The 20,916-nt window shown below is 29.9% G+C and overlaps 1 protein-coding gene across 5 annotated transcripts in view; it reads left to right on the top strand.

Annotated features, from left to right (window-relative positions):
* The window catches only part of LOC123012530 (retinal guanylyl cyclase 2), a 61,005-nt gene that overhangs the window by 21,714 nt on the left and 18,375 nt on the right, over window positions 1-20,916 (top strand). For all 5 annotated transcript variants that reach the window (XM_044410533.1, XM_044410532.1, XM_044410531.1 and 2 more), the window contains 5 exons: window positions 6,315-6,467; window positions 9,682-10,352; window positions 14,704-14,889; window positions 15,323-15,583; window positions 19,654-19,813. In XM_044410533.1, coding sequence (XP_044266468.1) covers window positions 6,315-6,467; window positions 9,682-10,352; window positions 14,704-14,889; window positions 15,323-15,583; window positions 19,654-19,813 — 1,431 coding nt within the window. The remainder of the gene's footprint in view (window positions 1-6,314; window positions 6,468-9,681; window positions 10,353-14,703; window positions 14,890-15,322; window positions 15,584-19,653; window positions 19,814-20,916) is intronic.

Below are 20,916 nucleotides of genomic sequence, written 5' to 3'. Positions count from 1 at the left end.
AAAATACTATCTACAAAAGATTCGTTCAAAAGTTTGCTAAAAAATTTTGCCAAGCGCATCCACCAAATTTTAAGTTATGTTTTGTTATTGGTTGAAGTTTATTTTCGTTTTTACAAAAATTTTTTTGCTAATTTGTTTATGAAATAGTTTTGACATTTTTCAAACACCGCAAGATTAAATTCCAATAACATCACACTAACAGCTGAAAGTGTCAGCGGTTACTTATAACACAAGGCCTCGTAAAAATATTCTTGTAGTTTTTTCAAGTTAAGGTTTTTCATGTATAGTGTGCCACCGGCAGCGTTCTTTCAAGAAAAGTTTCAATTTCACCAGAGATTTATGATGCTCTGAAGCAGTCTGACCTACACGACCGTCTGTATTCGTAACTTTAAGCGACAACTTACAAACTGTACAACAATGAAACTGAACATTAGAGTTTCCGATACATTTCTTGTTTGAGTGAACATCAACTCATTATCGGAGACGAAAAATCACTTGTAATTTTAATCGGGCTAATGACCTCTTCATTATTTCGTAATGAATTTCATTTAATAGGCTCCTCGCTTTGTTTGCTTAATTAGGATTTTCAGTAGAATTTTTTGCTCAACGAGAAAGCTACAACGACGTTGCAGTAGAACATTTTGGAAATAATAAATTGTTTATGTTTAAAACAAATTGTTTCTTCAGGTGTTAGTTAAAATTTAACAAAAATACAACTTGATAATCTTAAAGTTACATAGATTAGAATGGAAGCTTAAAAAAGGATAAAAGTGTAACTTAATGCGCCTTTTAAAGTAATTAAGCTTCTTACTTTTAGAGTTTTAAGACTTAAAAACTTTTAAAAATTGACGTGGTATTATACTACAAAAATTACAATTGCAATTACAAAATAAAAGTAAACGTTTTTTGCTTTATTCTATTTTAGTCAAGAATCATCTTTCTACGCCCCTAAATAAGGGCATAAATTGTTTTATCCACGACTATTGTATAATGTACCCCTTATACGTCTGTTTGCTCGATCTTAATAATACCCATTAATCACAGCAGTGATTAATGACTCATTAATCACTCTCATTAATCACTGCTGTCAGATTTAGCTATCATATTATATTGTTTTGCTACAAACAATTATTGGTTTTTAAAATTTTATCGTGTAAACCACTAAATATTTTCAATTCAGTTCTGTACATACAAAAAAAAATTAAAAAATTAATTTTCTTGACTAGATTCGAACCCGGATTCGCGGTTGGAAGGCAACCAGCATCAACACAGAGCCATTACCAACTTCGAATGTGTGTGTCGTACATCAGTTTCTTAACATACTTAATGTAACAAAATTTTCCAACAAAAATGCTTCAACAAAAATATTTAGTAGTCGTGGATAAAGTATCGTATACTATTCGCGTATAATGGTTATTATACGCTCGTTGTATAACATACTATTACGGCACAGATCTGTCAAAAATCTGGCAAGCAACGGTTGGTTTAATTATTATTCAAACAATGGTATCAAAATTTGTCATATACAAATCTTTTGAATTAAGGGGAATCAATTTTCCCTGAGTAGTTTCAAATTCCTGAATTTTTTTTGAATAAACGCTTTCTGCTTCAGAAACGTTCATTTAAAAAAATAAATTGTTTTTTAAACAAAAGCAGTAACTTTAACAACATTAAAATAGTTAACTTTCTACACACAAATTTGCATGGACACAAACTTTAGTTGATTTTCTTTAAGGAATTCTAAATATTTGTTTGAATCTTTTAGAAATAAAATAGAATAAAACGTAGTATGTACCACGGACATTATTGTTGATTATAGCCCTCGGGAATTTAAAAGCCCTCGTTCCTCGTTCCCTCATGCCATAATCTTCTAATTATGCCCTTAATATTTACATAAAATACTAGGAGTATTATTATTTAATTTTAAAATTTTACTAGTTTTGCTGTAATTTTGTTAGATGAACTTAAAAGAAGAACTGGGCGTATCCTCTTTTAAAGCACACATACCTTTGTTATAACTCGCATTTTCGGTCATAAGAGATACGAGGTCGGTTAAATTAGGGCAAAGTTGCGCTGAATAATTATCTGAAAGAGACTTTAATGTGTCATTTTTAGTTTTTAAATTATTGGAAAATACGAAAATTTGTAATTTTTGTTTTTATTTTTTCAAGCGAGAACTAAAAGACCTAGTCGTTTTTAACATGGACGCTCTTAAGGCACATTTTTACAAGGAATCTAAATCTGTCATCGTATTTTCTAACATTTCGTACAATATTAGTCTAGCATTTGCAGTTGTAAAAGCAGCTGTGAATACACAGTATCCTCTCCCAGAAGTAAAAAAAAACTGCTACAGAAGCAATTGAATACTAATTTAACAAAATATTATGAGTAACTTGATAATTTGAAAGAAAAATTTCCGGTATTTTTGTAATTTTAACGTTGGCAATTTTGCATATTACCACCCAAGAGGATTAATATTATTACTCCTTATGAGATATAATGACGTGTTTCCCAACCTTTAAAAGGTTGGTAATCGGGATATTACGTAGGTGATTGTGATTGTATCTATTCAAGCACAAATTTGAAATTCCGAAACGAGCCGCGTAGCGGCGAGTTGAGGAACAAATGAGTGCTTGAACAACATTCTGCAACAAGTGCTTTATACTATTTTTTCTATTTTGCCGCTTTATATCATTTTATAAATTAAAAAACGAAAATTTTATTTTATTTTTTTTTCTAGAGAATTTTGGGACGGTTGGCGACATTTATGTGGAATAATTTTAGGCGGCTGTAAAAAATAAAAATAATTCTTATTTTCACATTTGAAAATGAATTGTGAAGAAAGTCCGTCACTAAAATTAAATTAACGCCAACGGCTTATTCCAGCACTCAAATGACGTCATTTGGATGCTGGAATAGACTTATTGTAACACCGAAATAGAAAATAGTATATTAAAGTACAAGTTGCAGAAGGTATCTGTTCAAGCACAAATTTGAAATTCCGAAACGAGCCGCGAAGCGGCGAGTTGAGGAACAAATAAGTGCTTGAAGAARCTTCTGCAACAAGTGCTTTATACTATTTTTTCTATTTCGCCGCTTTATATCATTTTATAAATTAAAAAAACGAAAATTAATTTTTTTTTTCTAGAGAATTTTGCGACGGTTGGCGACATTTATGTGGAATAATTTTAGGCGGCTGTAAAAAATAAAAATAATTCTTATTTTCACATTTGAAAATGAATTGTGAAGAAAGTCCGTCACTAAAATTAAATTAACGCCAACGGCTTATTCCAGCACTCAAATGACGTCATTTGGATGCTGGAATAGACTTATTGTAACACCGAAATAGAAAATAGTATATTAAAGTACAAGTTGCAGAAGCACAAATTTGAAATTCCGAAACGAGCCGCGTAGCGGCGAGTTGAGGAACAAATGAGTGCTTGAAGAATCTTCTGCAACAAGTGCTTTATACTATTTTTTCTATTTTGCCGCTTTATATCATTTTATAAATTAAAAAACGAAAATTTTATTTTATTTTTTTTCTAGAGAATTTTGCGACGGTTGGCGACATTGATGTGTGGAATAATTTTAGGCGGCTGTAAAAAATAAAAATTATTCTTATTTTCACATTCGAAAATGAATTGTGAAGAAAGTCCGTCACTAAAATTAAATTACCGCGAACGACTTATTCCAGCACGCAAATAACGTCATTTGGGTGATGGAATAGACCTATTCTAACACCGAAATAGAAAAAAAATCAAGAGAAAAATGAACTTTTCTTTCTACTGAGTTAGAATAATGAAGTTTTAATTACAGATTTTCCTCTTGTAAACTCAATCCGGGGACATACTGTATAAATTGCAAAATTTATGCCTGTAATAAATTAAAAGCCTATCACGAAAATTCCTGAATACTGCTCTTTTGTAAATTTTCAGGGTAGTACCACCAGCAGTGAAAAATTATTACGGCCGACCTCAAAGCTGCTTAACCCTCAATAAAGCTTTGCATACGTCAATCCCAAATATTCCTGGTTACGACTATAACAATAATTGCATTTTTTACAGTCTAAAAACTGTCTATTTGAAGTTTTCTGTGGTTTTACGGTTTGTAGGATTAGATTTCGTGAAATGATAAGACTATCAGTACGACCACTAACAATCTCTTTTCAATAAAGTCGCGTTAAGGGTTTTTGGAGATGCTATTACAGATGTGGACCAATTCAGGATGGTTATTATCAGAGTCGACAAACTCTGCACTTTCCAAGAACTTTCTCCTTACTTTATTTTCGGTCACTAGATATGATAAAGATGACAATGTCTTTATATAACGCGGAGTTATTGATTTGGAAAATAGGGTGCTTGTCAGAATTCATTCTAATTTGAAACTTGCTGACACAAAAATCGTTTAGTTTTTATAATACCGTTCTTTTGTAACACATTTTTTAAATACAAAACGGCCATTTTGGGTTAGTTATTGGTTTCTGCTTTTGTGGAGAATATGCGAGAAAATTTAATTACTGCAGATCAGTAATTTGCTGTTTCGCAAAGCGGGAAGGTTTACATAGATAAAACAGTTGCAGTGCTCCGTAATTGAAAGTTAATCGTTTTTGCAAAACATTTTAGTTCTACTCAGTAATTGATTAAATGATTTTTAGCTTTCGGCAATATGAGTTTTTGGTATTTTTTGCATAAGTGTGAGAATAAAATATTTAAATAAAGATAGCAAATTTTTTATAAAGCATTTGTAAAAAATAATAGTATATTATAACACAAGGTAGAGAAGAGATTTTTTATAGCCGAGCTGTTTATTTCCTGAGATGCGTAGCATTGAGGGAAATAATAAATCCGAGGCTGTAAAAATCTTTTCTACCGTGTTTTATATAACTTTTTTTTTTCACTAATAGCACATTTATTACCCAGAAATACAACCGTGAAAAATATCACCCTACTTAATGGACATGTTGCCTCAGACGTAACATGTCGTAATTTACAACTACTATTTTTCTTAATTCACTATTACCTACAGTAATTAAATCCTTACCTGAGTTATTAAGTTGGAAGTATTATTTTCTTATCATAAATGAGGTTATGAATTGTACTTCTAAAATTTGCCTCATCACCGATAGTATATTAACAAGAAATAATACCCATTTGTTGCTTTGACAGTTTTGACATAGTCAGAAGTATTAGAGTTGGGGTTATTCTTGTGTTTTTAATGACGAAATTTAAGTCTTTTAATTTGATTTTGCATTAATTTAATCTTAAAATACTTTCGTTAGTAGTTGTGATGGTAATAGTTTTCAATAATAATATTCTATAAATATTTGAATTAATGTAATACTCTCCAATATCGGCATTTACCCACCTCTAATATATTACAGCCTTTGATTTAAAATGAAAATGATTATTGACTACTAGGAGAGAAAAACAATTTCACGACCTCTCGACAAACTAAATAATGGTATCTTTTACAGCTAGTAGTGAAAAAAAAAGTTACTCGTAGAACGACAACAGCACACTTAAAATAATTTGAATTTTTTGTAAATTTTTAATACATGCAATAACAATGAATGCTTTTATTTTGCTCAGGAATTCGAATTAGGTTTGGTTATTTATAAAAAACATAAGAGATAATTAAACAAAAAAATGTGTGATTCCGATTTTTGGTTTCCCAATTTTATGCGTTTAAATATTACCTCAATGTTTTACATGTTTAAAACTGATGCTCAATTCCCAAGCTTCACCTTAAAAATTCATGGGTTACTATCAAGTTGAGAGTTCAGAGTATCTACAAACTCGCCTTTGCAATTTATGGCATATTTTGTTCAATAAACCTTGGAGACTTTCAGGGAAATACATTGACTCAAAAAAGTCATTGTAAAAATTTTTTGAATGTTAAAAATAATAGAATTTCTTTTGAGTTTAAATTGCTTTTACTTGGCTTCGTTGTGTAGAATAAGCAGAACGTTGGATGTAATGTTATTAATGTTGTAAATTAGTTTTAGCATTTGAATTGGAGCAGGTATGTCTTTGTTATTAACCACATTGAATTAAGTTATGTACGTTGTCAATAACTAAATGAATAATTGAATTATCGTTACCAAGCTGGTTAATAATTTTGATTTATAGGTTTCTCTCGCCAAATTAATTTAGCAAATTAAATAAACAAAATCGAACTTTGTGTTCAAATCAAGTTCAGTGACACTTGTGCAAAAAGAACTAAAGCATAAAATTTCCAACCGTAAACCACGAATCTCGTCGTAAAATTTATAAACCACTGGCGATTAAGCAGTTTCATGTTGGATGTATTTTCAGGGGACGGGTGGTGGCCTTCTCTGTCACAATCCATCGACATACAATTACGAGAGATTGGAATTATCCCGCGACACTTTTTCATGATAGAGAGAAACAGCTCGAGAAGACATCTTGAAAATAAGTTGAGAATTTTGAAGAGGATCTCGTGCCGAGGTGAGTCGAATTGTGTCACAAAATAACGGGTATTGATTGACGTTAATTCCGGAAGATTTCTTTTCACCGAGCTTTTTCACCTGCATTATTACAGATCGATGTCACTCTTTGATCCTTTTCAAAGCAGGTTACTCTCATAGAACTTCCGCCTTTTCTACTTGACTTTAATATTCAAATTCCGGATGTCATTTTTTTATTCACTAGTGGTGCAGCAGGTGGGTTAGATTATTCAGAGCTGAATTTTGGATTATGCGATAAAATATAGAGAACAGTAATTTAGTTTATTTCCGTATTAATTTTTTAATTAGATACGATTTTTCTCGAAATGTTTTTAATTAGCCGACTGTGTGTGGCACACGATCTGATCGCCGTCGAAATTGTATGATAAATGCTTTAATAGGGGCTTTTGTTGAATAAATTTACAACTTGAACAAAAATTGTGCTGAAAATAAATGATTCAGGGAGAGAATAAAATCAGAATGAATTATTTTTATAGAAATTCTTAAACCTTTGAACTTTTGTTTTGTCTTGTTTAAACTAATCTTTAGTTGCGATGCAACTTAATTAAACCGTTACAACTCGTAGTGCAGCTTGCAATACAAGTACATAAGCAACAGACTTGTTTTGAATTTAAATGTGAGCTAAATTCATTTAATCAACTTTAAATTTTACAAGTACTTAGGTACGTTTTCTTATCATGAAACTTAATTGGAAGTAAGAAATATTACTATTTTTCTTAAAATTGCATTTCTGCTTTTGTTTTTCTTCGTTATGAACCAACATAGTGGAAAAATTGCAGCAAAATGAAATATTTTCCACAATATTTTTCATCTAATTTATATGATTGTTGTCGAAGCGTAGGAAAGAACAAGCGTGTCTTTTGATTATAGTGTCACTAAATCATCACAAATATATTTTGCTTTTATTTGAGTTTGTAGCCAAACGATAAGTAGGTTAGTATATCTATAATACTGGATGATTTATGATCGCGTTCCTTGCCGATGATTGTGATTCAAGTGGGTGCACGAAAAGGGTTCCTAGTGAATAACTTTTATTCCGAAAGGTCTATATGTTTTATTTCGTTGCTTGCAACCATAAATAAAGCGTAGACTTTTAATTTAATTTAGTTTAATTGCTTAGATAAGTTTTTTTGGTAATGTGCTGTTTATTTTACAAGTCGGAAGCGAAGGAAATATTGGAATCAAGAGAAGAAAAAAACATTTAAATAAATTTTAAAAAAACTTTGAAGGAAGAAAAAATGTACTGCCTGGAAAGAAAAAAATGTCTTTTTTTATTTTCTGAGTTTGTTTTTGTGTGTGGAGGGAGGGGGACAAAGCATTTACCTACTCTATGGGAATAAACAACTTCTATCCTAAAGGATAACTTTTGGCTTTGGTGTTAAAAAATAAAATTATGTTAATTAAACATCAACATTACTATCTACAGAATGAAGATAAAGTACCGAACTAAGCGGTTTTTTTTTTAATTATTGGCATCCAGAAAATAATTATTAATACAAATTAAAGTAATATAGAAAATGTGATCGTATTTTGAGAACGAAATTTTGTTTTGTTTATGCGATTTTCTTTGTCAAAACTGCAATTTATGTATTTTTTTTAATTAAATATAAAGTACCTATGATCCTTAGATCATCACCTTTATGAGAAAAATGGTTTTATAATGGGTTGCCATTAAAAAAAAAATTTTGAAAAATTTTATTTTTGATAAAACATCACATCTTTATAGTACTTTGTCATTCATCAATTAGTTTTTCCAAAAAATAAATAGTTTAAGCAAAAAAAGTTTGGTTCTATACTTTTTATTCACCTGGTATAAAAATTTAAAAATTACGGAGTTTTAAATTTTGCACTTTCATCTTATTTAGTTCTGTTGGAAAAATAATTTTACATCTTTTTGATGCAGACCATTAGAAGAGGAAACAAAAAAAACTGTACCTTGAATTATAACTATGTTTAACGTTATTTGTGGTTTTTATTGGCAGAGATTTTGTATCTTTACTGAATAATTATAAAAAAAACATACAAGATCATGATCAGTAACAATAAATAAAACATAAATAAACAAAAAAGTCAAATATCAAAAATAAATGTTAAAATGTTTTGCCAGATAAATTTTTTTTTTAATTTTTCAATGCTCTTGGCATTTTTCTCTGAAGCGTGAGTTTTGAACCACTTTGTATAGCGTTTGCAAATAAAATCTAAAAATTTTACTGATTAGCTGTAATAATAAAACTGACTATGATTTTAGACACATATGTTATTATTATAAATACTTAAAATTAGTAAAAATTATAACTAATCACATTAAAAAAAATATTCACTTTAAAATGTTCTTCTAAAAAATTTTTCAATACATATGCAGGCAGATCTACACTAAAGTCTCCGAGTTGAATATAACTTGTAAATAACTGTTTTCTTAAAAAAATAAAAATAAAACCGGTTTTTGGGTTTTTTCTTATAAGTAAAATTAAATTAATAAAAAAATGATTATACAACAAATTCAATTACTAACATGGTTAAAGATATTTCTATAGAAAAGTTTGTATATCTAATTAACTATAATTTTTTGGAAAGAATGATTTTAAACAAGCTACAGAATATTTACAAATATATAGGTTGTTTAAATCTAGGATTAACTCAAAAAACGCAAACAATAATATGCAACTTTGTTTTTTAAAAAATTTCTTTAGCTTCAGACAAAAAGCAAAAATTTTTGATTTATAAAAACTACATTTTTATTAAATTTGTGAAATTGATCAAATTAAAAATAAAATAATTATAAAAAAATAAAAAAAAAATAATTTTCGAAAACCTTATTTTATCATTAACGTGTGACATGGCCATATTGGCATTTGTTTCTGCTCAACCCTGTAGGTATAACTCAAAAAATGTAAGAGTTTGAATGTTGCGAGTATGAATTTCAAACTGGAATTAGCCCTGCAATAGAGCTATATTTCTCCAGGTTTGGCACGTGATTCTATTTGCACCATCTGTTTTCTTAAAAATCGCGTCTAGAAGATTAATTTTCATAGTGTCGGCGTAAAGCTGAGCTCAAATACAGTCATCGCGGAGAAAAATTAAAGATCATATTTAGAGAGCAAGCAGGAATAAGCCTTTATGAGCAGCTCTCTCTTTGATAACGTCGTTAAGAGCCTTAATTGTGTTTTCTTTCATTCGTGGTTCTATTTTTTCAGCTGTAATAGCGTGTCTACCTGCGGATGAGACCGGCAAAATGGTGTTGGAAGTAATTGATAACCTCCAACTGGCCCACGATCACAACACATTAACGGTGTTTATGGACGTATCGAATTTGCTCTCGTGGAAATACGCTCTCGCGCAAAAAAACACCACCGAAGCGGACTCAAACGCAACAAATTATCTGGACTCGGTCAGTGCGGTTAGTAAAAAATACGTATTGATCTACAGCGAGGCCGACAACGCGAGTTTAGAAAGTGTCGTTTTGAAAAACATTCAAAAATCCATCGCGAGCTTCAGCGGCGTGCAGGATCAGCTGGACGCTTTCCTGCTGACGGGCCTGCACGAGGACGATGCGTTTCGGCCGCTGTTAACCGTCAGCAGGGACAATTCGAGTGACTTTGTGGTGGTCGAGGTCTCGGACAATTTGGAGGAGTGGATGCTCAAGCACAAACAGTTGGATGAGTGTGAGGGGTGTGAACCCGAACTCGCCAAATCGCTGAGTGTGTTGGGGATTCTGGGGTGCTCCTGCTTGTTTCTCACGGTGCTCCTTGGGACGGTGGCGCTGGCCAGGAGTCAGTTGCTGAAAAAGCGGGTTTCAAAAGGACCCTACAAGGTTTTGTTGACCGCCACCGATTTTGTCTTCCCTCAGATCGCCGACAGTCGCAGGGTGAGTGAAATTATTGCCGATTTATCTGATTTTGTTTGAAAGAGATTCCGGGAATATTCCCTGAGCAACTTTATGCCAACTTTTGCATTGATTTTCAGCGAAGGACTGTGTCAGTAGCTTTAATTAATTTTAGTTATTAGAGTTAAACAGGACGCTTTATTGGATGTATTAATGGATTTTAACTTTGTAAATTTCGTACAGCGTTAAGATTCTACAAATAATAATCTAATTACGATTGTTTAACGGAATGCCGAGTGCAGGAAGTTGTTTTACTTAATTATAACTTGGAGTTATGGTTTTTTGTACCATTATCTTTTGACTCCTAATAAATTTCATATTTTGTTAATGACAAATTTGGCCAAAATTTATTAATTTTTAAAATCTTTTAAATTTAATAACAGGGAAAATTTGAGTGTACGTGTTTATATTCCGGATGATTGTTACGGTAAATGAAAAACAGGACGGAAAATTGAAATCATTATCCTTACACTCATGTTCCACATCTTATTCATATTTTCTCAGATTATGTACGAAATGAAATGCTGCTTTTTTCTTTTTTTATTTTTTATTTATTTTTCTATTATACATTACACAAAACTAATACTAATAATAGTACATTAGATTATAAGTGATAGAAATGCATCATTATACGCGAGTGAGAATTTTCTCACGAGTTTCATAATGGCATTTCGATCACGTGTGATATACGACGTTTTATCTCACAGGTGCAACTATCCAAAAAATGAAGTTTCATTCAAGTAAAATATTCACCTATAAAAATATAATAGTAAATATGATATAATAGACACATTTACTCACTTGTGAGTACTTTATCTCACTTGTGAGTTCTTTATTTTAGTTGTGAATAATATTTGATTTCTATCACCGAAAACAATGGTCTAAGGTAGCTCAAAAACTCATCCTGTAAGATAAAAATAATTTTTTAATTAGAGTACACTTTACATATTTTAAGAATATAAAAAAAACAAACAATGGACACATGAATTGTGTTTTATTTGATTTATTTTAAGAAAAAATATTAAACTATAGTCTATGATTCAGAATTCTTTTCGCAAAACTAAAGAGATCAGAAACAAAAGACATGTAATTTGGCATATTTTACGTCTTATTTTGTATTTAATACATTCTTCAATATTTCCAACTTAATTTCAAAACCAGAGTTCACTTTTATGCTTTAACGGAGGCACAGTATTGTAAAATATTTAATTTATAAATTTAGTTTACTTTTCGTTATGTTTAATTTATTATTTGATACTCTATGAGTCAAATAATATGTATAGTATGTATATTTGGGACTTTTTTTTAAATGTTTACTTTATGTTAAGTATACTGAAATAATTATTAATATTAATAAAAAATATTATTTCAAAAAAGTTGATATTTTTAAAAACCATCTACTAAATATAAATTTTAATGGACACATTTCCTTTTTATGTAAAAGATTGCAGAAATACATCAAATACGTAATTTTTACAATAATCTATTATATAACATAACAAAACCGAGGAAGAAAACTATAAAACTCCTATAAGCATGTATCGAAAAATATTAAATAAGGGAGCTACATACCCTGAAAGGGGTGCATCTTTTAATGGATTTCTTCCAATATTTCAGCAATCATTGTAGATAAAATTTCAAAATTTGTTACAGCTGATAACTTTTATACACCCAAACGAATTCAAAGATAAAATGTCGAAATTTTTACTCTGGGGCGTCTTAAACTGGGGGAGATTAGGGTAAAAGTACTTTAACTATTTTGGCTGTTGGTTCGTGGCACTTTCAACCACAAAATTCTAAATTTCATAGTTTTTTACAAAAAGAGGTCTCTTGGGTTTTTTTGATTCAACTTACCGTTTTTAAGTAAAATCAGTTTACACTTTGTCTTACAGACCATAAAAAGGATAAAAATTAAAAATTAAATTTGTTTCTCCGTTTAAAACACCCGTGTTTAAAATTTTGACAACTGATCTTTGAATTCGTTCAGGTCTTATCAGCTGTACCAAAAATATCATTTTTTTCAGGGGGTGTAGCTCATAGGAAACTTTTGTCTTAAAATTGAATGTTTTCTCACCTGTTTAAATTTGTAACAATAAAAACGGAACACCCTGTATAACATAGCAAAAACCGAGGCAAAAACTAGTAAAGCTTTAAACTACTGTATTAATTTTTTAAAAATTGTTAAGTACTGTTGTAATAAATTTTTAACTCAATTTACATTTATAATTTATTTAATTGTTAACCTTATTTTATACATCAAGACTTTAAATTGAGCTCGTTGGGGCGAGGAACATAATTTCCTGAGCGAATAATTTAATCTCGACCAAATTTTATTTTTAATTTTTTATTCGAACACACGATAGGTGCATTTTAATTTTAAAAGGATAAAACGATTAAAAATGCATGTTAATGAAGGATACTCTGAAGCGTTCATTTACCTGTTTTTTTAACACAAATGTATTCAACTAACCTTTCCTTTTACTTGAAAAGTTTAAAATTTGAAAGAAAAATACGCGTTGAATACATTTTCTAATTTAGAGGGAAAAAAGAAAATTAGACATTTTCGTTCAAACAAGACTTTGCAATTTTTATTTCTTAATTAGTCATAAAATCTTGTGTAAAACATATGAGTATGGGTCTACAAACAAATAATTTAGTGTCCATAGACACTTTATTTCTTTCTATTTCTTTCTATTCCTCATAAATATGTAAAAACATGAGCTTGAATGTAGCATCTTCATGGAGTACGGTGAGTTATTTTAAATAACTGAAATACTTGTGTGGGGGTGAAGTCTAGCGTCGTACATTGTTATGTCCTTGAGACATACTCGTAAATAGGTTAACCACATTTTGTTTGAATTTAATCTTCTAACACCCACTTTTTATAATAAAATCACTTTCATTAAAGCTTAAAGTGGAGGAACAGAAATCAACGCAGGTTGATCTCGGAAAATCGTCTTGTTATCTGGATCTGCGTTGCTTCTATATTTATGTTTATGTTCGTTTTTTTCTTTGCTTTCTATTCTACGATGTAGTAAATAACAAAATTATACGGCGAAAGTCAAAGATTTACATTTTACTCGGCAATAAAATTCTAATGAAATTAACAAAACTGTTAATTAGTGAAACTTTCGTATTTGTCTAAATGCTTTTAAAATTGAAAGCTTGCTAATCGACATTTGATTAAGCATTTCATAAATTCATGAAATATGCAGATTAATTTGGGATTGATTAATTTCAAATTTGTGTAAGAGAGATTTTGCGATTTTCGTAATTGCATGAATGTTCCAATAATAGATTTGGATAGTCTACAAAAATGCACTCACCAAATTACAAACTTATATTGCGTGAACAATTTTTCCAACTAAATTATTATTTGGGAGCACAAAAAATAATTTGTATTTAAAAGATGTTCAAGCTTCAGATTTTTCGCAATTTCAATAAACGTTTCAATGTCTCAAAATACGATTTTGTGGAAAGTAATTCAATTTCAATATTCAATATGCTATTAAAAGAATTCCAAATTTATGAGTTGTTTTTGTTGCAATGCAAATTTTCTTTGTTAAAATACAATACAAATTTATTATGCTTTATTAGCACCTGCTACTATTATACCTACATTTATTAATATTTTGTATGACAACTAATGCAAGTATTATTTTTTTATTATACTGTAGTTCAAAGAGATTTACTATTGAATAAAAACGTTAGATTTTACATTAGCGAACATTTCTTTTTTCAGAGGAAAGTTTAAAATAACAAACTATGCTGTAGTTGTTAAACTAGCCAAGCCATTTACGAGCTATTTATTTTTCAATCACTTTAAAGTATTAGAAAAAATAATTACGATTTTTAATTAGAATTTTTGTTTTTTTTATTTAATGAAGCCATAAATTGCCAATTTACATTTGTGATGTACTAAATTAAGATTCACCAACGGCATGACTTGTCAATACGAAATTTAAAGACTAAAATTAAGCAATCGATTTTATCAATCAAAGTCTCTCTTTTGATTACGCGTATTCTGGAAAGTTTCAGTTATTGGGGCTATTTAAAAAACGTTTATATTTTGTAATATTAAAAATCACAAATTTAAAAGTTGTAATACATTTTGTTAACGCAATGGTAAATTGATTTATTGTAAGAATATATTTTGTAAAGAGTAGCAAGTTTGAGAAAGTTTGAGTTGAAATTGGTTCTATTGATCTCAAATACCAGAGTTTGAAATTACTTTTTTCAGTCCCAACTTGGTTACTGTTAATTCAGTTATTTAATTTGTAACAGATAGTTTTTTAAGGTTTTTATCTAATTATTTCGTTCGTTGTCTGGCCAGGTAGATGAAGGTATCGAAGCGATGTTGTGTTGTTGGCTACAACAGCTTCAGGAATTCGGGGGTCCTGAAGTGGATAAGCCGGATCTATTACAAGGCTCAGGGGCATCGGTGAAAACGCCATTACGTGGAGGGTCCAGTCCGAATCTGGCAAAACAACTCATTGTAGACCCTCGAGTCCGATATAATGTACGTATTTGGATATTTTATGCATGCAAGCTGTGCTTCGAGTGTTTTTGCAGGTTGTCTCTGGTGCTTAGTTTGGAAATAAACCCATTACAGATAAATGCAAATTGCAAACGTGATTGAAGGTGCCAGATTAAACACTCGATAAATGCTAATTCGTGTTTAGTGTGTGTTAAACTTTAATATAATTGTTTTTAAAATAATTAAAAATGTCAAAAATCAAGTGATATTTTATTTAAACGATTTTTTGGTGTGTTGTCGAAAATTTTTGTTTATTTATTTTGCATTATTCTATGCGCTTCTGTTTTTGTTATTTTCGCGATTAAAAATCCCCTTTCTCTTGTGTTTATTGTATAAATGTGGCGAGATATTTAAAAAGCATGGTCCAATATGTGGGATTAGTGTTAAATTGCTTATCGATTTTATCTCGTTTCAGGGTGATTTGGTGCAAATGAAACCGGTGCCTTCAACAGGAGGCACTGTCGAGTTGAAAGCGAAAACCGTGGAACTCTTGGTGTTACTGCACGGTTTAAGACACGAGAACCTAAATCCGTTGATAGGATGTCTGGCAGAACCGCCAAGAGCAGCTCTCGTGAGTGAATACTGCGCTCGAGGTTCTTTGCAGGACGTGCTCCAGCAGGATGACATCAAGCTCGACTGGTCTTTCCGCTTGAGTCTGCTTACGGATTTAGTCCGGGTGAGTGCAGGATGTAAACACGCACGACGATGGCAAATATTGCAGGATTAATTTACCTGCTGTCTATAATCGATGTTACGACGGTATTATGTTTACACAGCAGGACGAAATCGCCCATAATAAATTCCTAACGCCCTTGCAGCTATTTTCATTTATTAGCGAAGTTACGTAGGTTGGTACTGCTGAGCGTTAATGATCATTGCTCTCTTAAACAAAGACTAGCCTACAAGTTTACAGATTTTGCCACAAACTTCGACCTTTGAGAACAAGACGTTGTTTAACAATCTAATTGGGTTGTTGGGAATACAGCAAAGTTTCGCGAGTATGCAAGCGACTGTCCTCTTTTTGTAAACCAAACTCTTGAGAACTATATCCTTTCTGTTTTCGATGTAAACAAGTATTGTATCTATTTTTAATTTTAGGTAAATTTAAACAACCTTACAGTGTTTATAAACAAAGTATTGTTAATTAAAAAATGATCAAATTTTTTATTTGTTGCTTATAGATATAAACACATGTTTTCAAAGTTTGAGCAGCTGCTCTATACAAAGTACATAAGTTGTTAAATACATTGCAAGCATGTTTAGTAGACCCTAGGCGGGGCATAGAATTCGCGCTGGGTAAAGAGTAAAATAATAAACGCGGTACCAGAAAAACTTTAATAAATTCAGTACTTGTTTTTAAATGACACTATTTAAAGTTTTTACAATTTATTGTTAGTTATTTGTATTACGAGGCTAGAAATTGTCATTTTGCAAGTGTGAGCGCAGTTCATGGGTCGAGACCTCATAAGTTCTTGTAAAACAGTTTTTGGCCGTATGATACGAGTACACATTATTTTTTGGTCCGATCATTTTTAAATTGTTTTAAAAGCTCAAAAAAAATCAAATAGTTTGCGCTAGGAAAATTTCAGGTTGTCAACACAATGTCCAAATTGAACTCTAAATTAAAAAAATTATTCAATACATTAAATATTTGCTATAAAATCAAACTGCTCCAAAAATTTAAAATACAATATTGGCAACATTTGGTTATTTTTTTGATAACACATTTTGATAGTACATCAATAGAGCTGTTTTTGGACAATTTAGATAAATTCAATCAACGTTTTTGAAGGGAGGACCATAATTTTTTTTCTATTTTGCTTCTGAAAGTAAGTTTATTTCGATACCAAAACCGATGCTTTAACAAGGCATTTGATTACCAATTCAGATACTGAAATAGACTAGTAAAATTTAGTAAATTTTCGGCGGCGTTTTGAGTTATTTTTTCTATTTTAGGTGGTATTGTTAATTCAACTAAATTTTGAAAAACACTCGAGATTTGACACTTCGAAAATCGAATATTTTAAACTTTGTGACATTTATTACTAGCCACCACCTTACGAAACGCGTTTTTTAATTAATATACTATTCTAATTTACACACAATTACACAGTTTGTATAATAAAAATGACATTGTAATATTTGATTAATTTTACTAAAATTAAAAAAGATTTAATACAATTGTTACATTTCGATTCTTGATTTCGTGGAATATAATAACAATTAATATATTTCTTTAATTTAATAAATTTTAAATTGTTACCTCCTTAAATTTTATAATTCATAGATGCGCCGGCCAAGAAAAAATTAACTTCTTAGTATATTTTTGACAATTGCAAATTTTTCTTTGTTATTAGTTATAAAAATTAATAATAAATGTTTTGCTAGTAAGGTAAGAGTAGCGATATTTTTTGTGAAATATGATAACGAAACAACAATGCTGTATTAAAAACTTTAAAATTGGTGAATGCGCCGGGCAATAAATAATTTTGTTGTATTTTAGTTACTTTCTATTGAATAAAAAAATGATGAGTTTATTAAATATTAATAAAAATTATGATTGAAAGTTCTAACTGAGCTTTACTAAAAAAAATTGGTTTTTATTATTTATTTGTCAATTATTATTTTTTCATTAGCAGTCTGTTTTATACTATAGTAAATATTTTTAATATTATTTTTAAAAATAAATAATAAAAGTTTTATTATTAAAGTACAAGTAGTTATTTTTTGTGAATTATAACGAAAGAACAAGAAATAGTTAAAAAAACTCTGTAATTGGTGGATGCGCCGGGGAAAATATAACTTTTTTTAAAATATTTTAGTTAGTTATAATTGTTATTGTATAAAAATGTTGGATTTATAAAATATTTATAAATAGAAATTATTTAACTAAGGTTTATTGAAAAAATAAGAAATACATTTTTAAAAAAAGGTATTATTTTTTAATTGCAAATCTAATTTTTTTGGCAATTTTATATCACTTGATTAAGATAATTTGATTAAGAATTAAGTATCTACGTAGCTCATAAATCAACTTAAAGTATATATTTTAAAAAAACATTGATTACAAATTTCCATTTAAGCTTTTTGATGAGGTGTGTTTATGACACTTTGTCACTTCCAACCAGGAGATGTAAAAACAGCTTTTTTAGAGAGACTCGGAGAGTTGCCAAAATAGAATAAAAGGTTTACGTAAGCCACAAATTGTCCAAGAAATTGAGTTTGGCACTACTAATAATTTCACTCAAAAATTCTTTTAAAAAAGTAATACTAGATTTACAACTTAAGTCTCGATTAAATGCTAAAACACAATTTAAAGTTGAAATAATTTTATGTTAATTAAACTTTACTAAAACTAGTGAAATATGTATTAAAAGTTTATTGCTTCTACATATACATGCGAGTATCACTAAATTATAACTCAATTCGTTGTGCAATACGAGTATTCCCATAATTTTGTTGTAAAACAAGAATTTAAATTAGCCGAATAGAAGTTCTCCTTATACGAAAACGATCCACCTCAACCATGCATGCTATCAATTTCAGCAAAAACAAGTCGATTGATTTTTCAGGGTAGACATTCAAATTCACTGTTTTTATTCTCCGAGTTCAGAGTATGTTTTCAGCCTATAAATTTCTATTTTTTTAATGTACTCACAACTTATCTATTAATAGAATTTAGCGTAGAGGTGCAATGTAATTAATACACAACACGGATGAACATGGTTTGAAACTCACACGCTTTGTTAGACTTTGGGAGAGTTTCCAGAGATGATCAGGTTACAGGGTCAGTCTGTAATCTCATTTTATAAAAGGTTAATGCATGTTGATAATATTACTACTACAAATGACTGGGCGAAAAGTGTATATAATATCTATGACAGTTCCGATGCAAACATTTGCTTTTACTCTTTTACTCTCCATATTTGTTATTACAGTTGCATTAATGTTCATTTCTAGCAAGTTAAAGTACTTGTATATTATTTTATCCAAAAAAGTCAAAAGCTCTTTTAGGACAAAATTTAGTTATTCCCAATACACTCCAAATTTAGATTTGACGTCAAACGTTTCTGAAGTCTTTCAATGTTACGTATCGACTTTACCCAGTTTCAAAGCGTCACCGTAGGCAAGATCAAACTTCGTTTCAGGTTGTAGGACGAAACGAATGTATAAATCTTGAAATATGTATTTCAAGAAAGTTTTTTCTTCAAAATATAGTTTTACTGCTGGGAAATTTACCTAAAATTGTTCGCAAACTTTGATTTAAATGGAATGTGTAGAGGCGGACACTGAAGTCGAATGAATTGAAAGTAATGTTTCTGTTTATAGAAACGTATTGACGTGCACGAGTTCTATCCATAAACTTCACGACTTGGCAACAATCGAATAATTCTTTGGATTAACACATGAATCTAAACGTGCTGTTATTATAGAATCGAAATGTGCTTTAACATGTTTTATTTTTAATTATGTTTCTCCAAAGATAATTTTACGTAATAGAATTCACAGCGAAACAAAATAACTAATTCTAATGGAAATATGCAGATTAAATTAGCATATTTGCGCCTCCTAGTCGTGCATCGTGAAAGATTGAATTTCAGTTATCTCTTGTAAATCTTTTGTTCAATCTAAAATAAATGTGGTATGAAACAGGCCGCTATTGCATACACAATAAAGGCTTTGTATAGGAGCAAACACCTTAGGCGATAGCGAAGCTACTATCTCAAATGCTTTGATACTTTTCAGGGCATGAAATACCTTCATTCCACACCAATCCGGGTCCACGGCTATTTGACATCTCGTAATTGCGTTATTGATGCGAGGTGGGTGTTGAAAGTCACAGATTACGGATTACCTGCCTTTTATGAAGCACAAGGGATACAACCGCCAGTTAAGACTGCCAGAGGTAAGTTATTTCTTAGTTATCTTAAATATTTGGTTTTATGTAGCACGAGTTTTATGAACAAAATTTTTATATTAACAGTACAAAAATAAAAGAATGTTAAAGTAACTAAAAATAAAAAAGTTTTAACTACTCATTAATATTAAAACAAAAAATGAGTAACAACAGTGCTTTTTCAAAATTTGTTTAACTTTATAAAGTCAATTTACGACAAAATAATTTAATCTTTTCGTGTTTACCTACGAGTACATAATTTCAATTAAAAATGCGGGAACTTTGTTTTCCTATAATTGCGTGGTGAACTAAATAAACACAGTTAATTTGCTACGTGATTTAAAATGTTGTAGATCTCGTGGAAATACTAAAAGGAAAATTGCAGTAACTACCTTGATTATTCGGTTCTGGTGCATTTCAGTTACCCACAAATAATTTTTGATAAATTATCTAATATTATTGCATCAGTATATAAAAGGAGGCAGTTTTATTAGCAGGTAGGCGTTATTTATTGCCTCCTTTACTAGAAATTGTATTTTGCTATTTAGAGTTTGGAAGAATGTCAAGGAAAGCTTAATTAACTTTTCTAATAAATTATACTTTAAGAAAAGTAATGTCATTTCTTTACATTTTCTCGAAATTCAACGACAATGAATGAATGAATGTCACAAAATGTAGAATTTTTTTTTGTTTTACAAAATTACTTTATTTGATTCATAATTATTGTACCTTAATCAGTGAAACATAACAAGCTTTAGAAATTTATAGAACTATTTACAAGTGAACCGAAAGTAACGCACAAAATTCATGTTTTTATCATTTAAAAAAAAAAAAACAAGTGAATTTTATTTTTATAAATGCTACAATTTGACAATATTGTAACATTTATCACGTCGTTGGATTTTGAGTAATGAAATTAATTTTTTTAAGTGGCAATCAACAATTTTGTTGACTGTTTTTAGTAATAGGTACAACATTCTTCTATCTTTTTAAAAAAATATATTACACAAACAGTAAACAAAAATGTTGGTTTCTCTTAAAATACTTAAAAATCATTGACATAAATAAGATTGACCTGTTCGAGGATGTTTTTTTTAAATGACTCATAAAAT

The sequence above is a fragment of the Tribolium madens genome, unplaced genomic scaffold (assembly GCF_015345945.1).
Source record: "Tribolium madens isolate multiple individuals breed KSU strain unplaced genomic scaffold, Tmad_KSU_1.1 Scaffold_96;HRSCAF=242;Tcas5.2_LG5, whole genome shotgun sequence".
Lineage (NCBI taxonomy): Eukaryota > Metazoa > Arthropoda > Insecta > Coleoptera > Tenebrionidae > Tribolium > Tribolium madens.
Note: the sequence above shows the minus strand (reverse complement) of the source record. Positions and strands in the feature narration are given on the sequence as shown.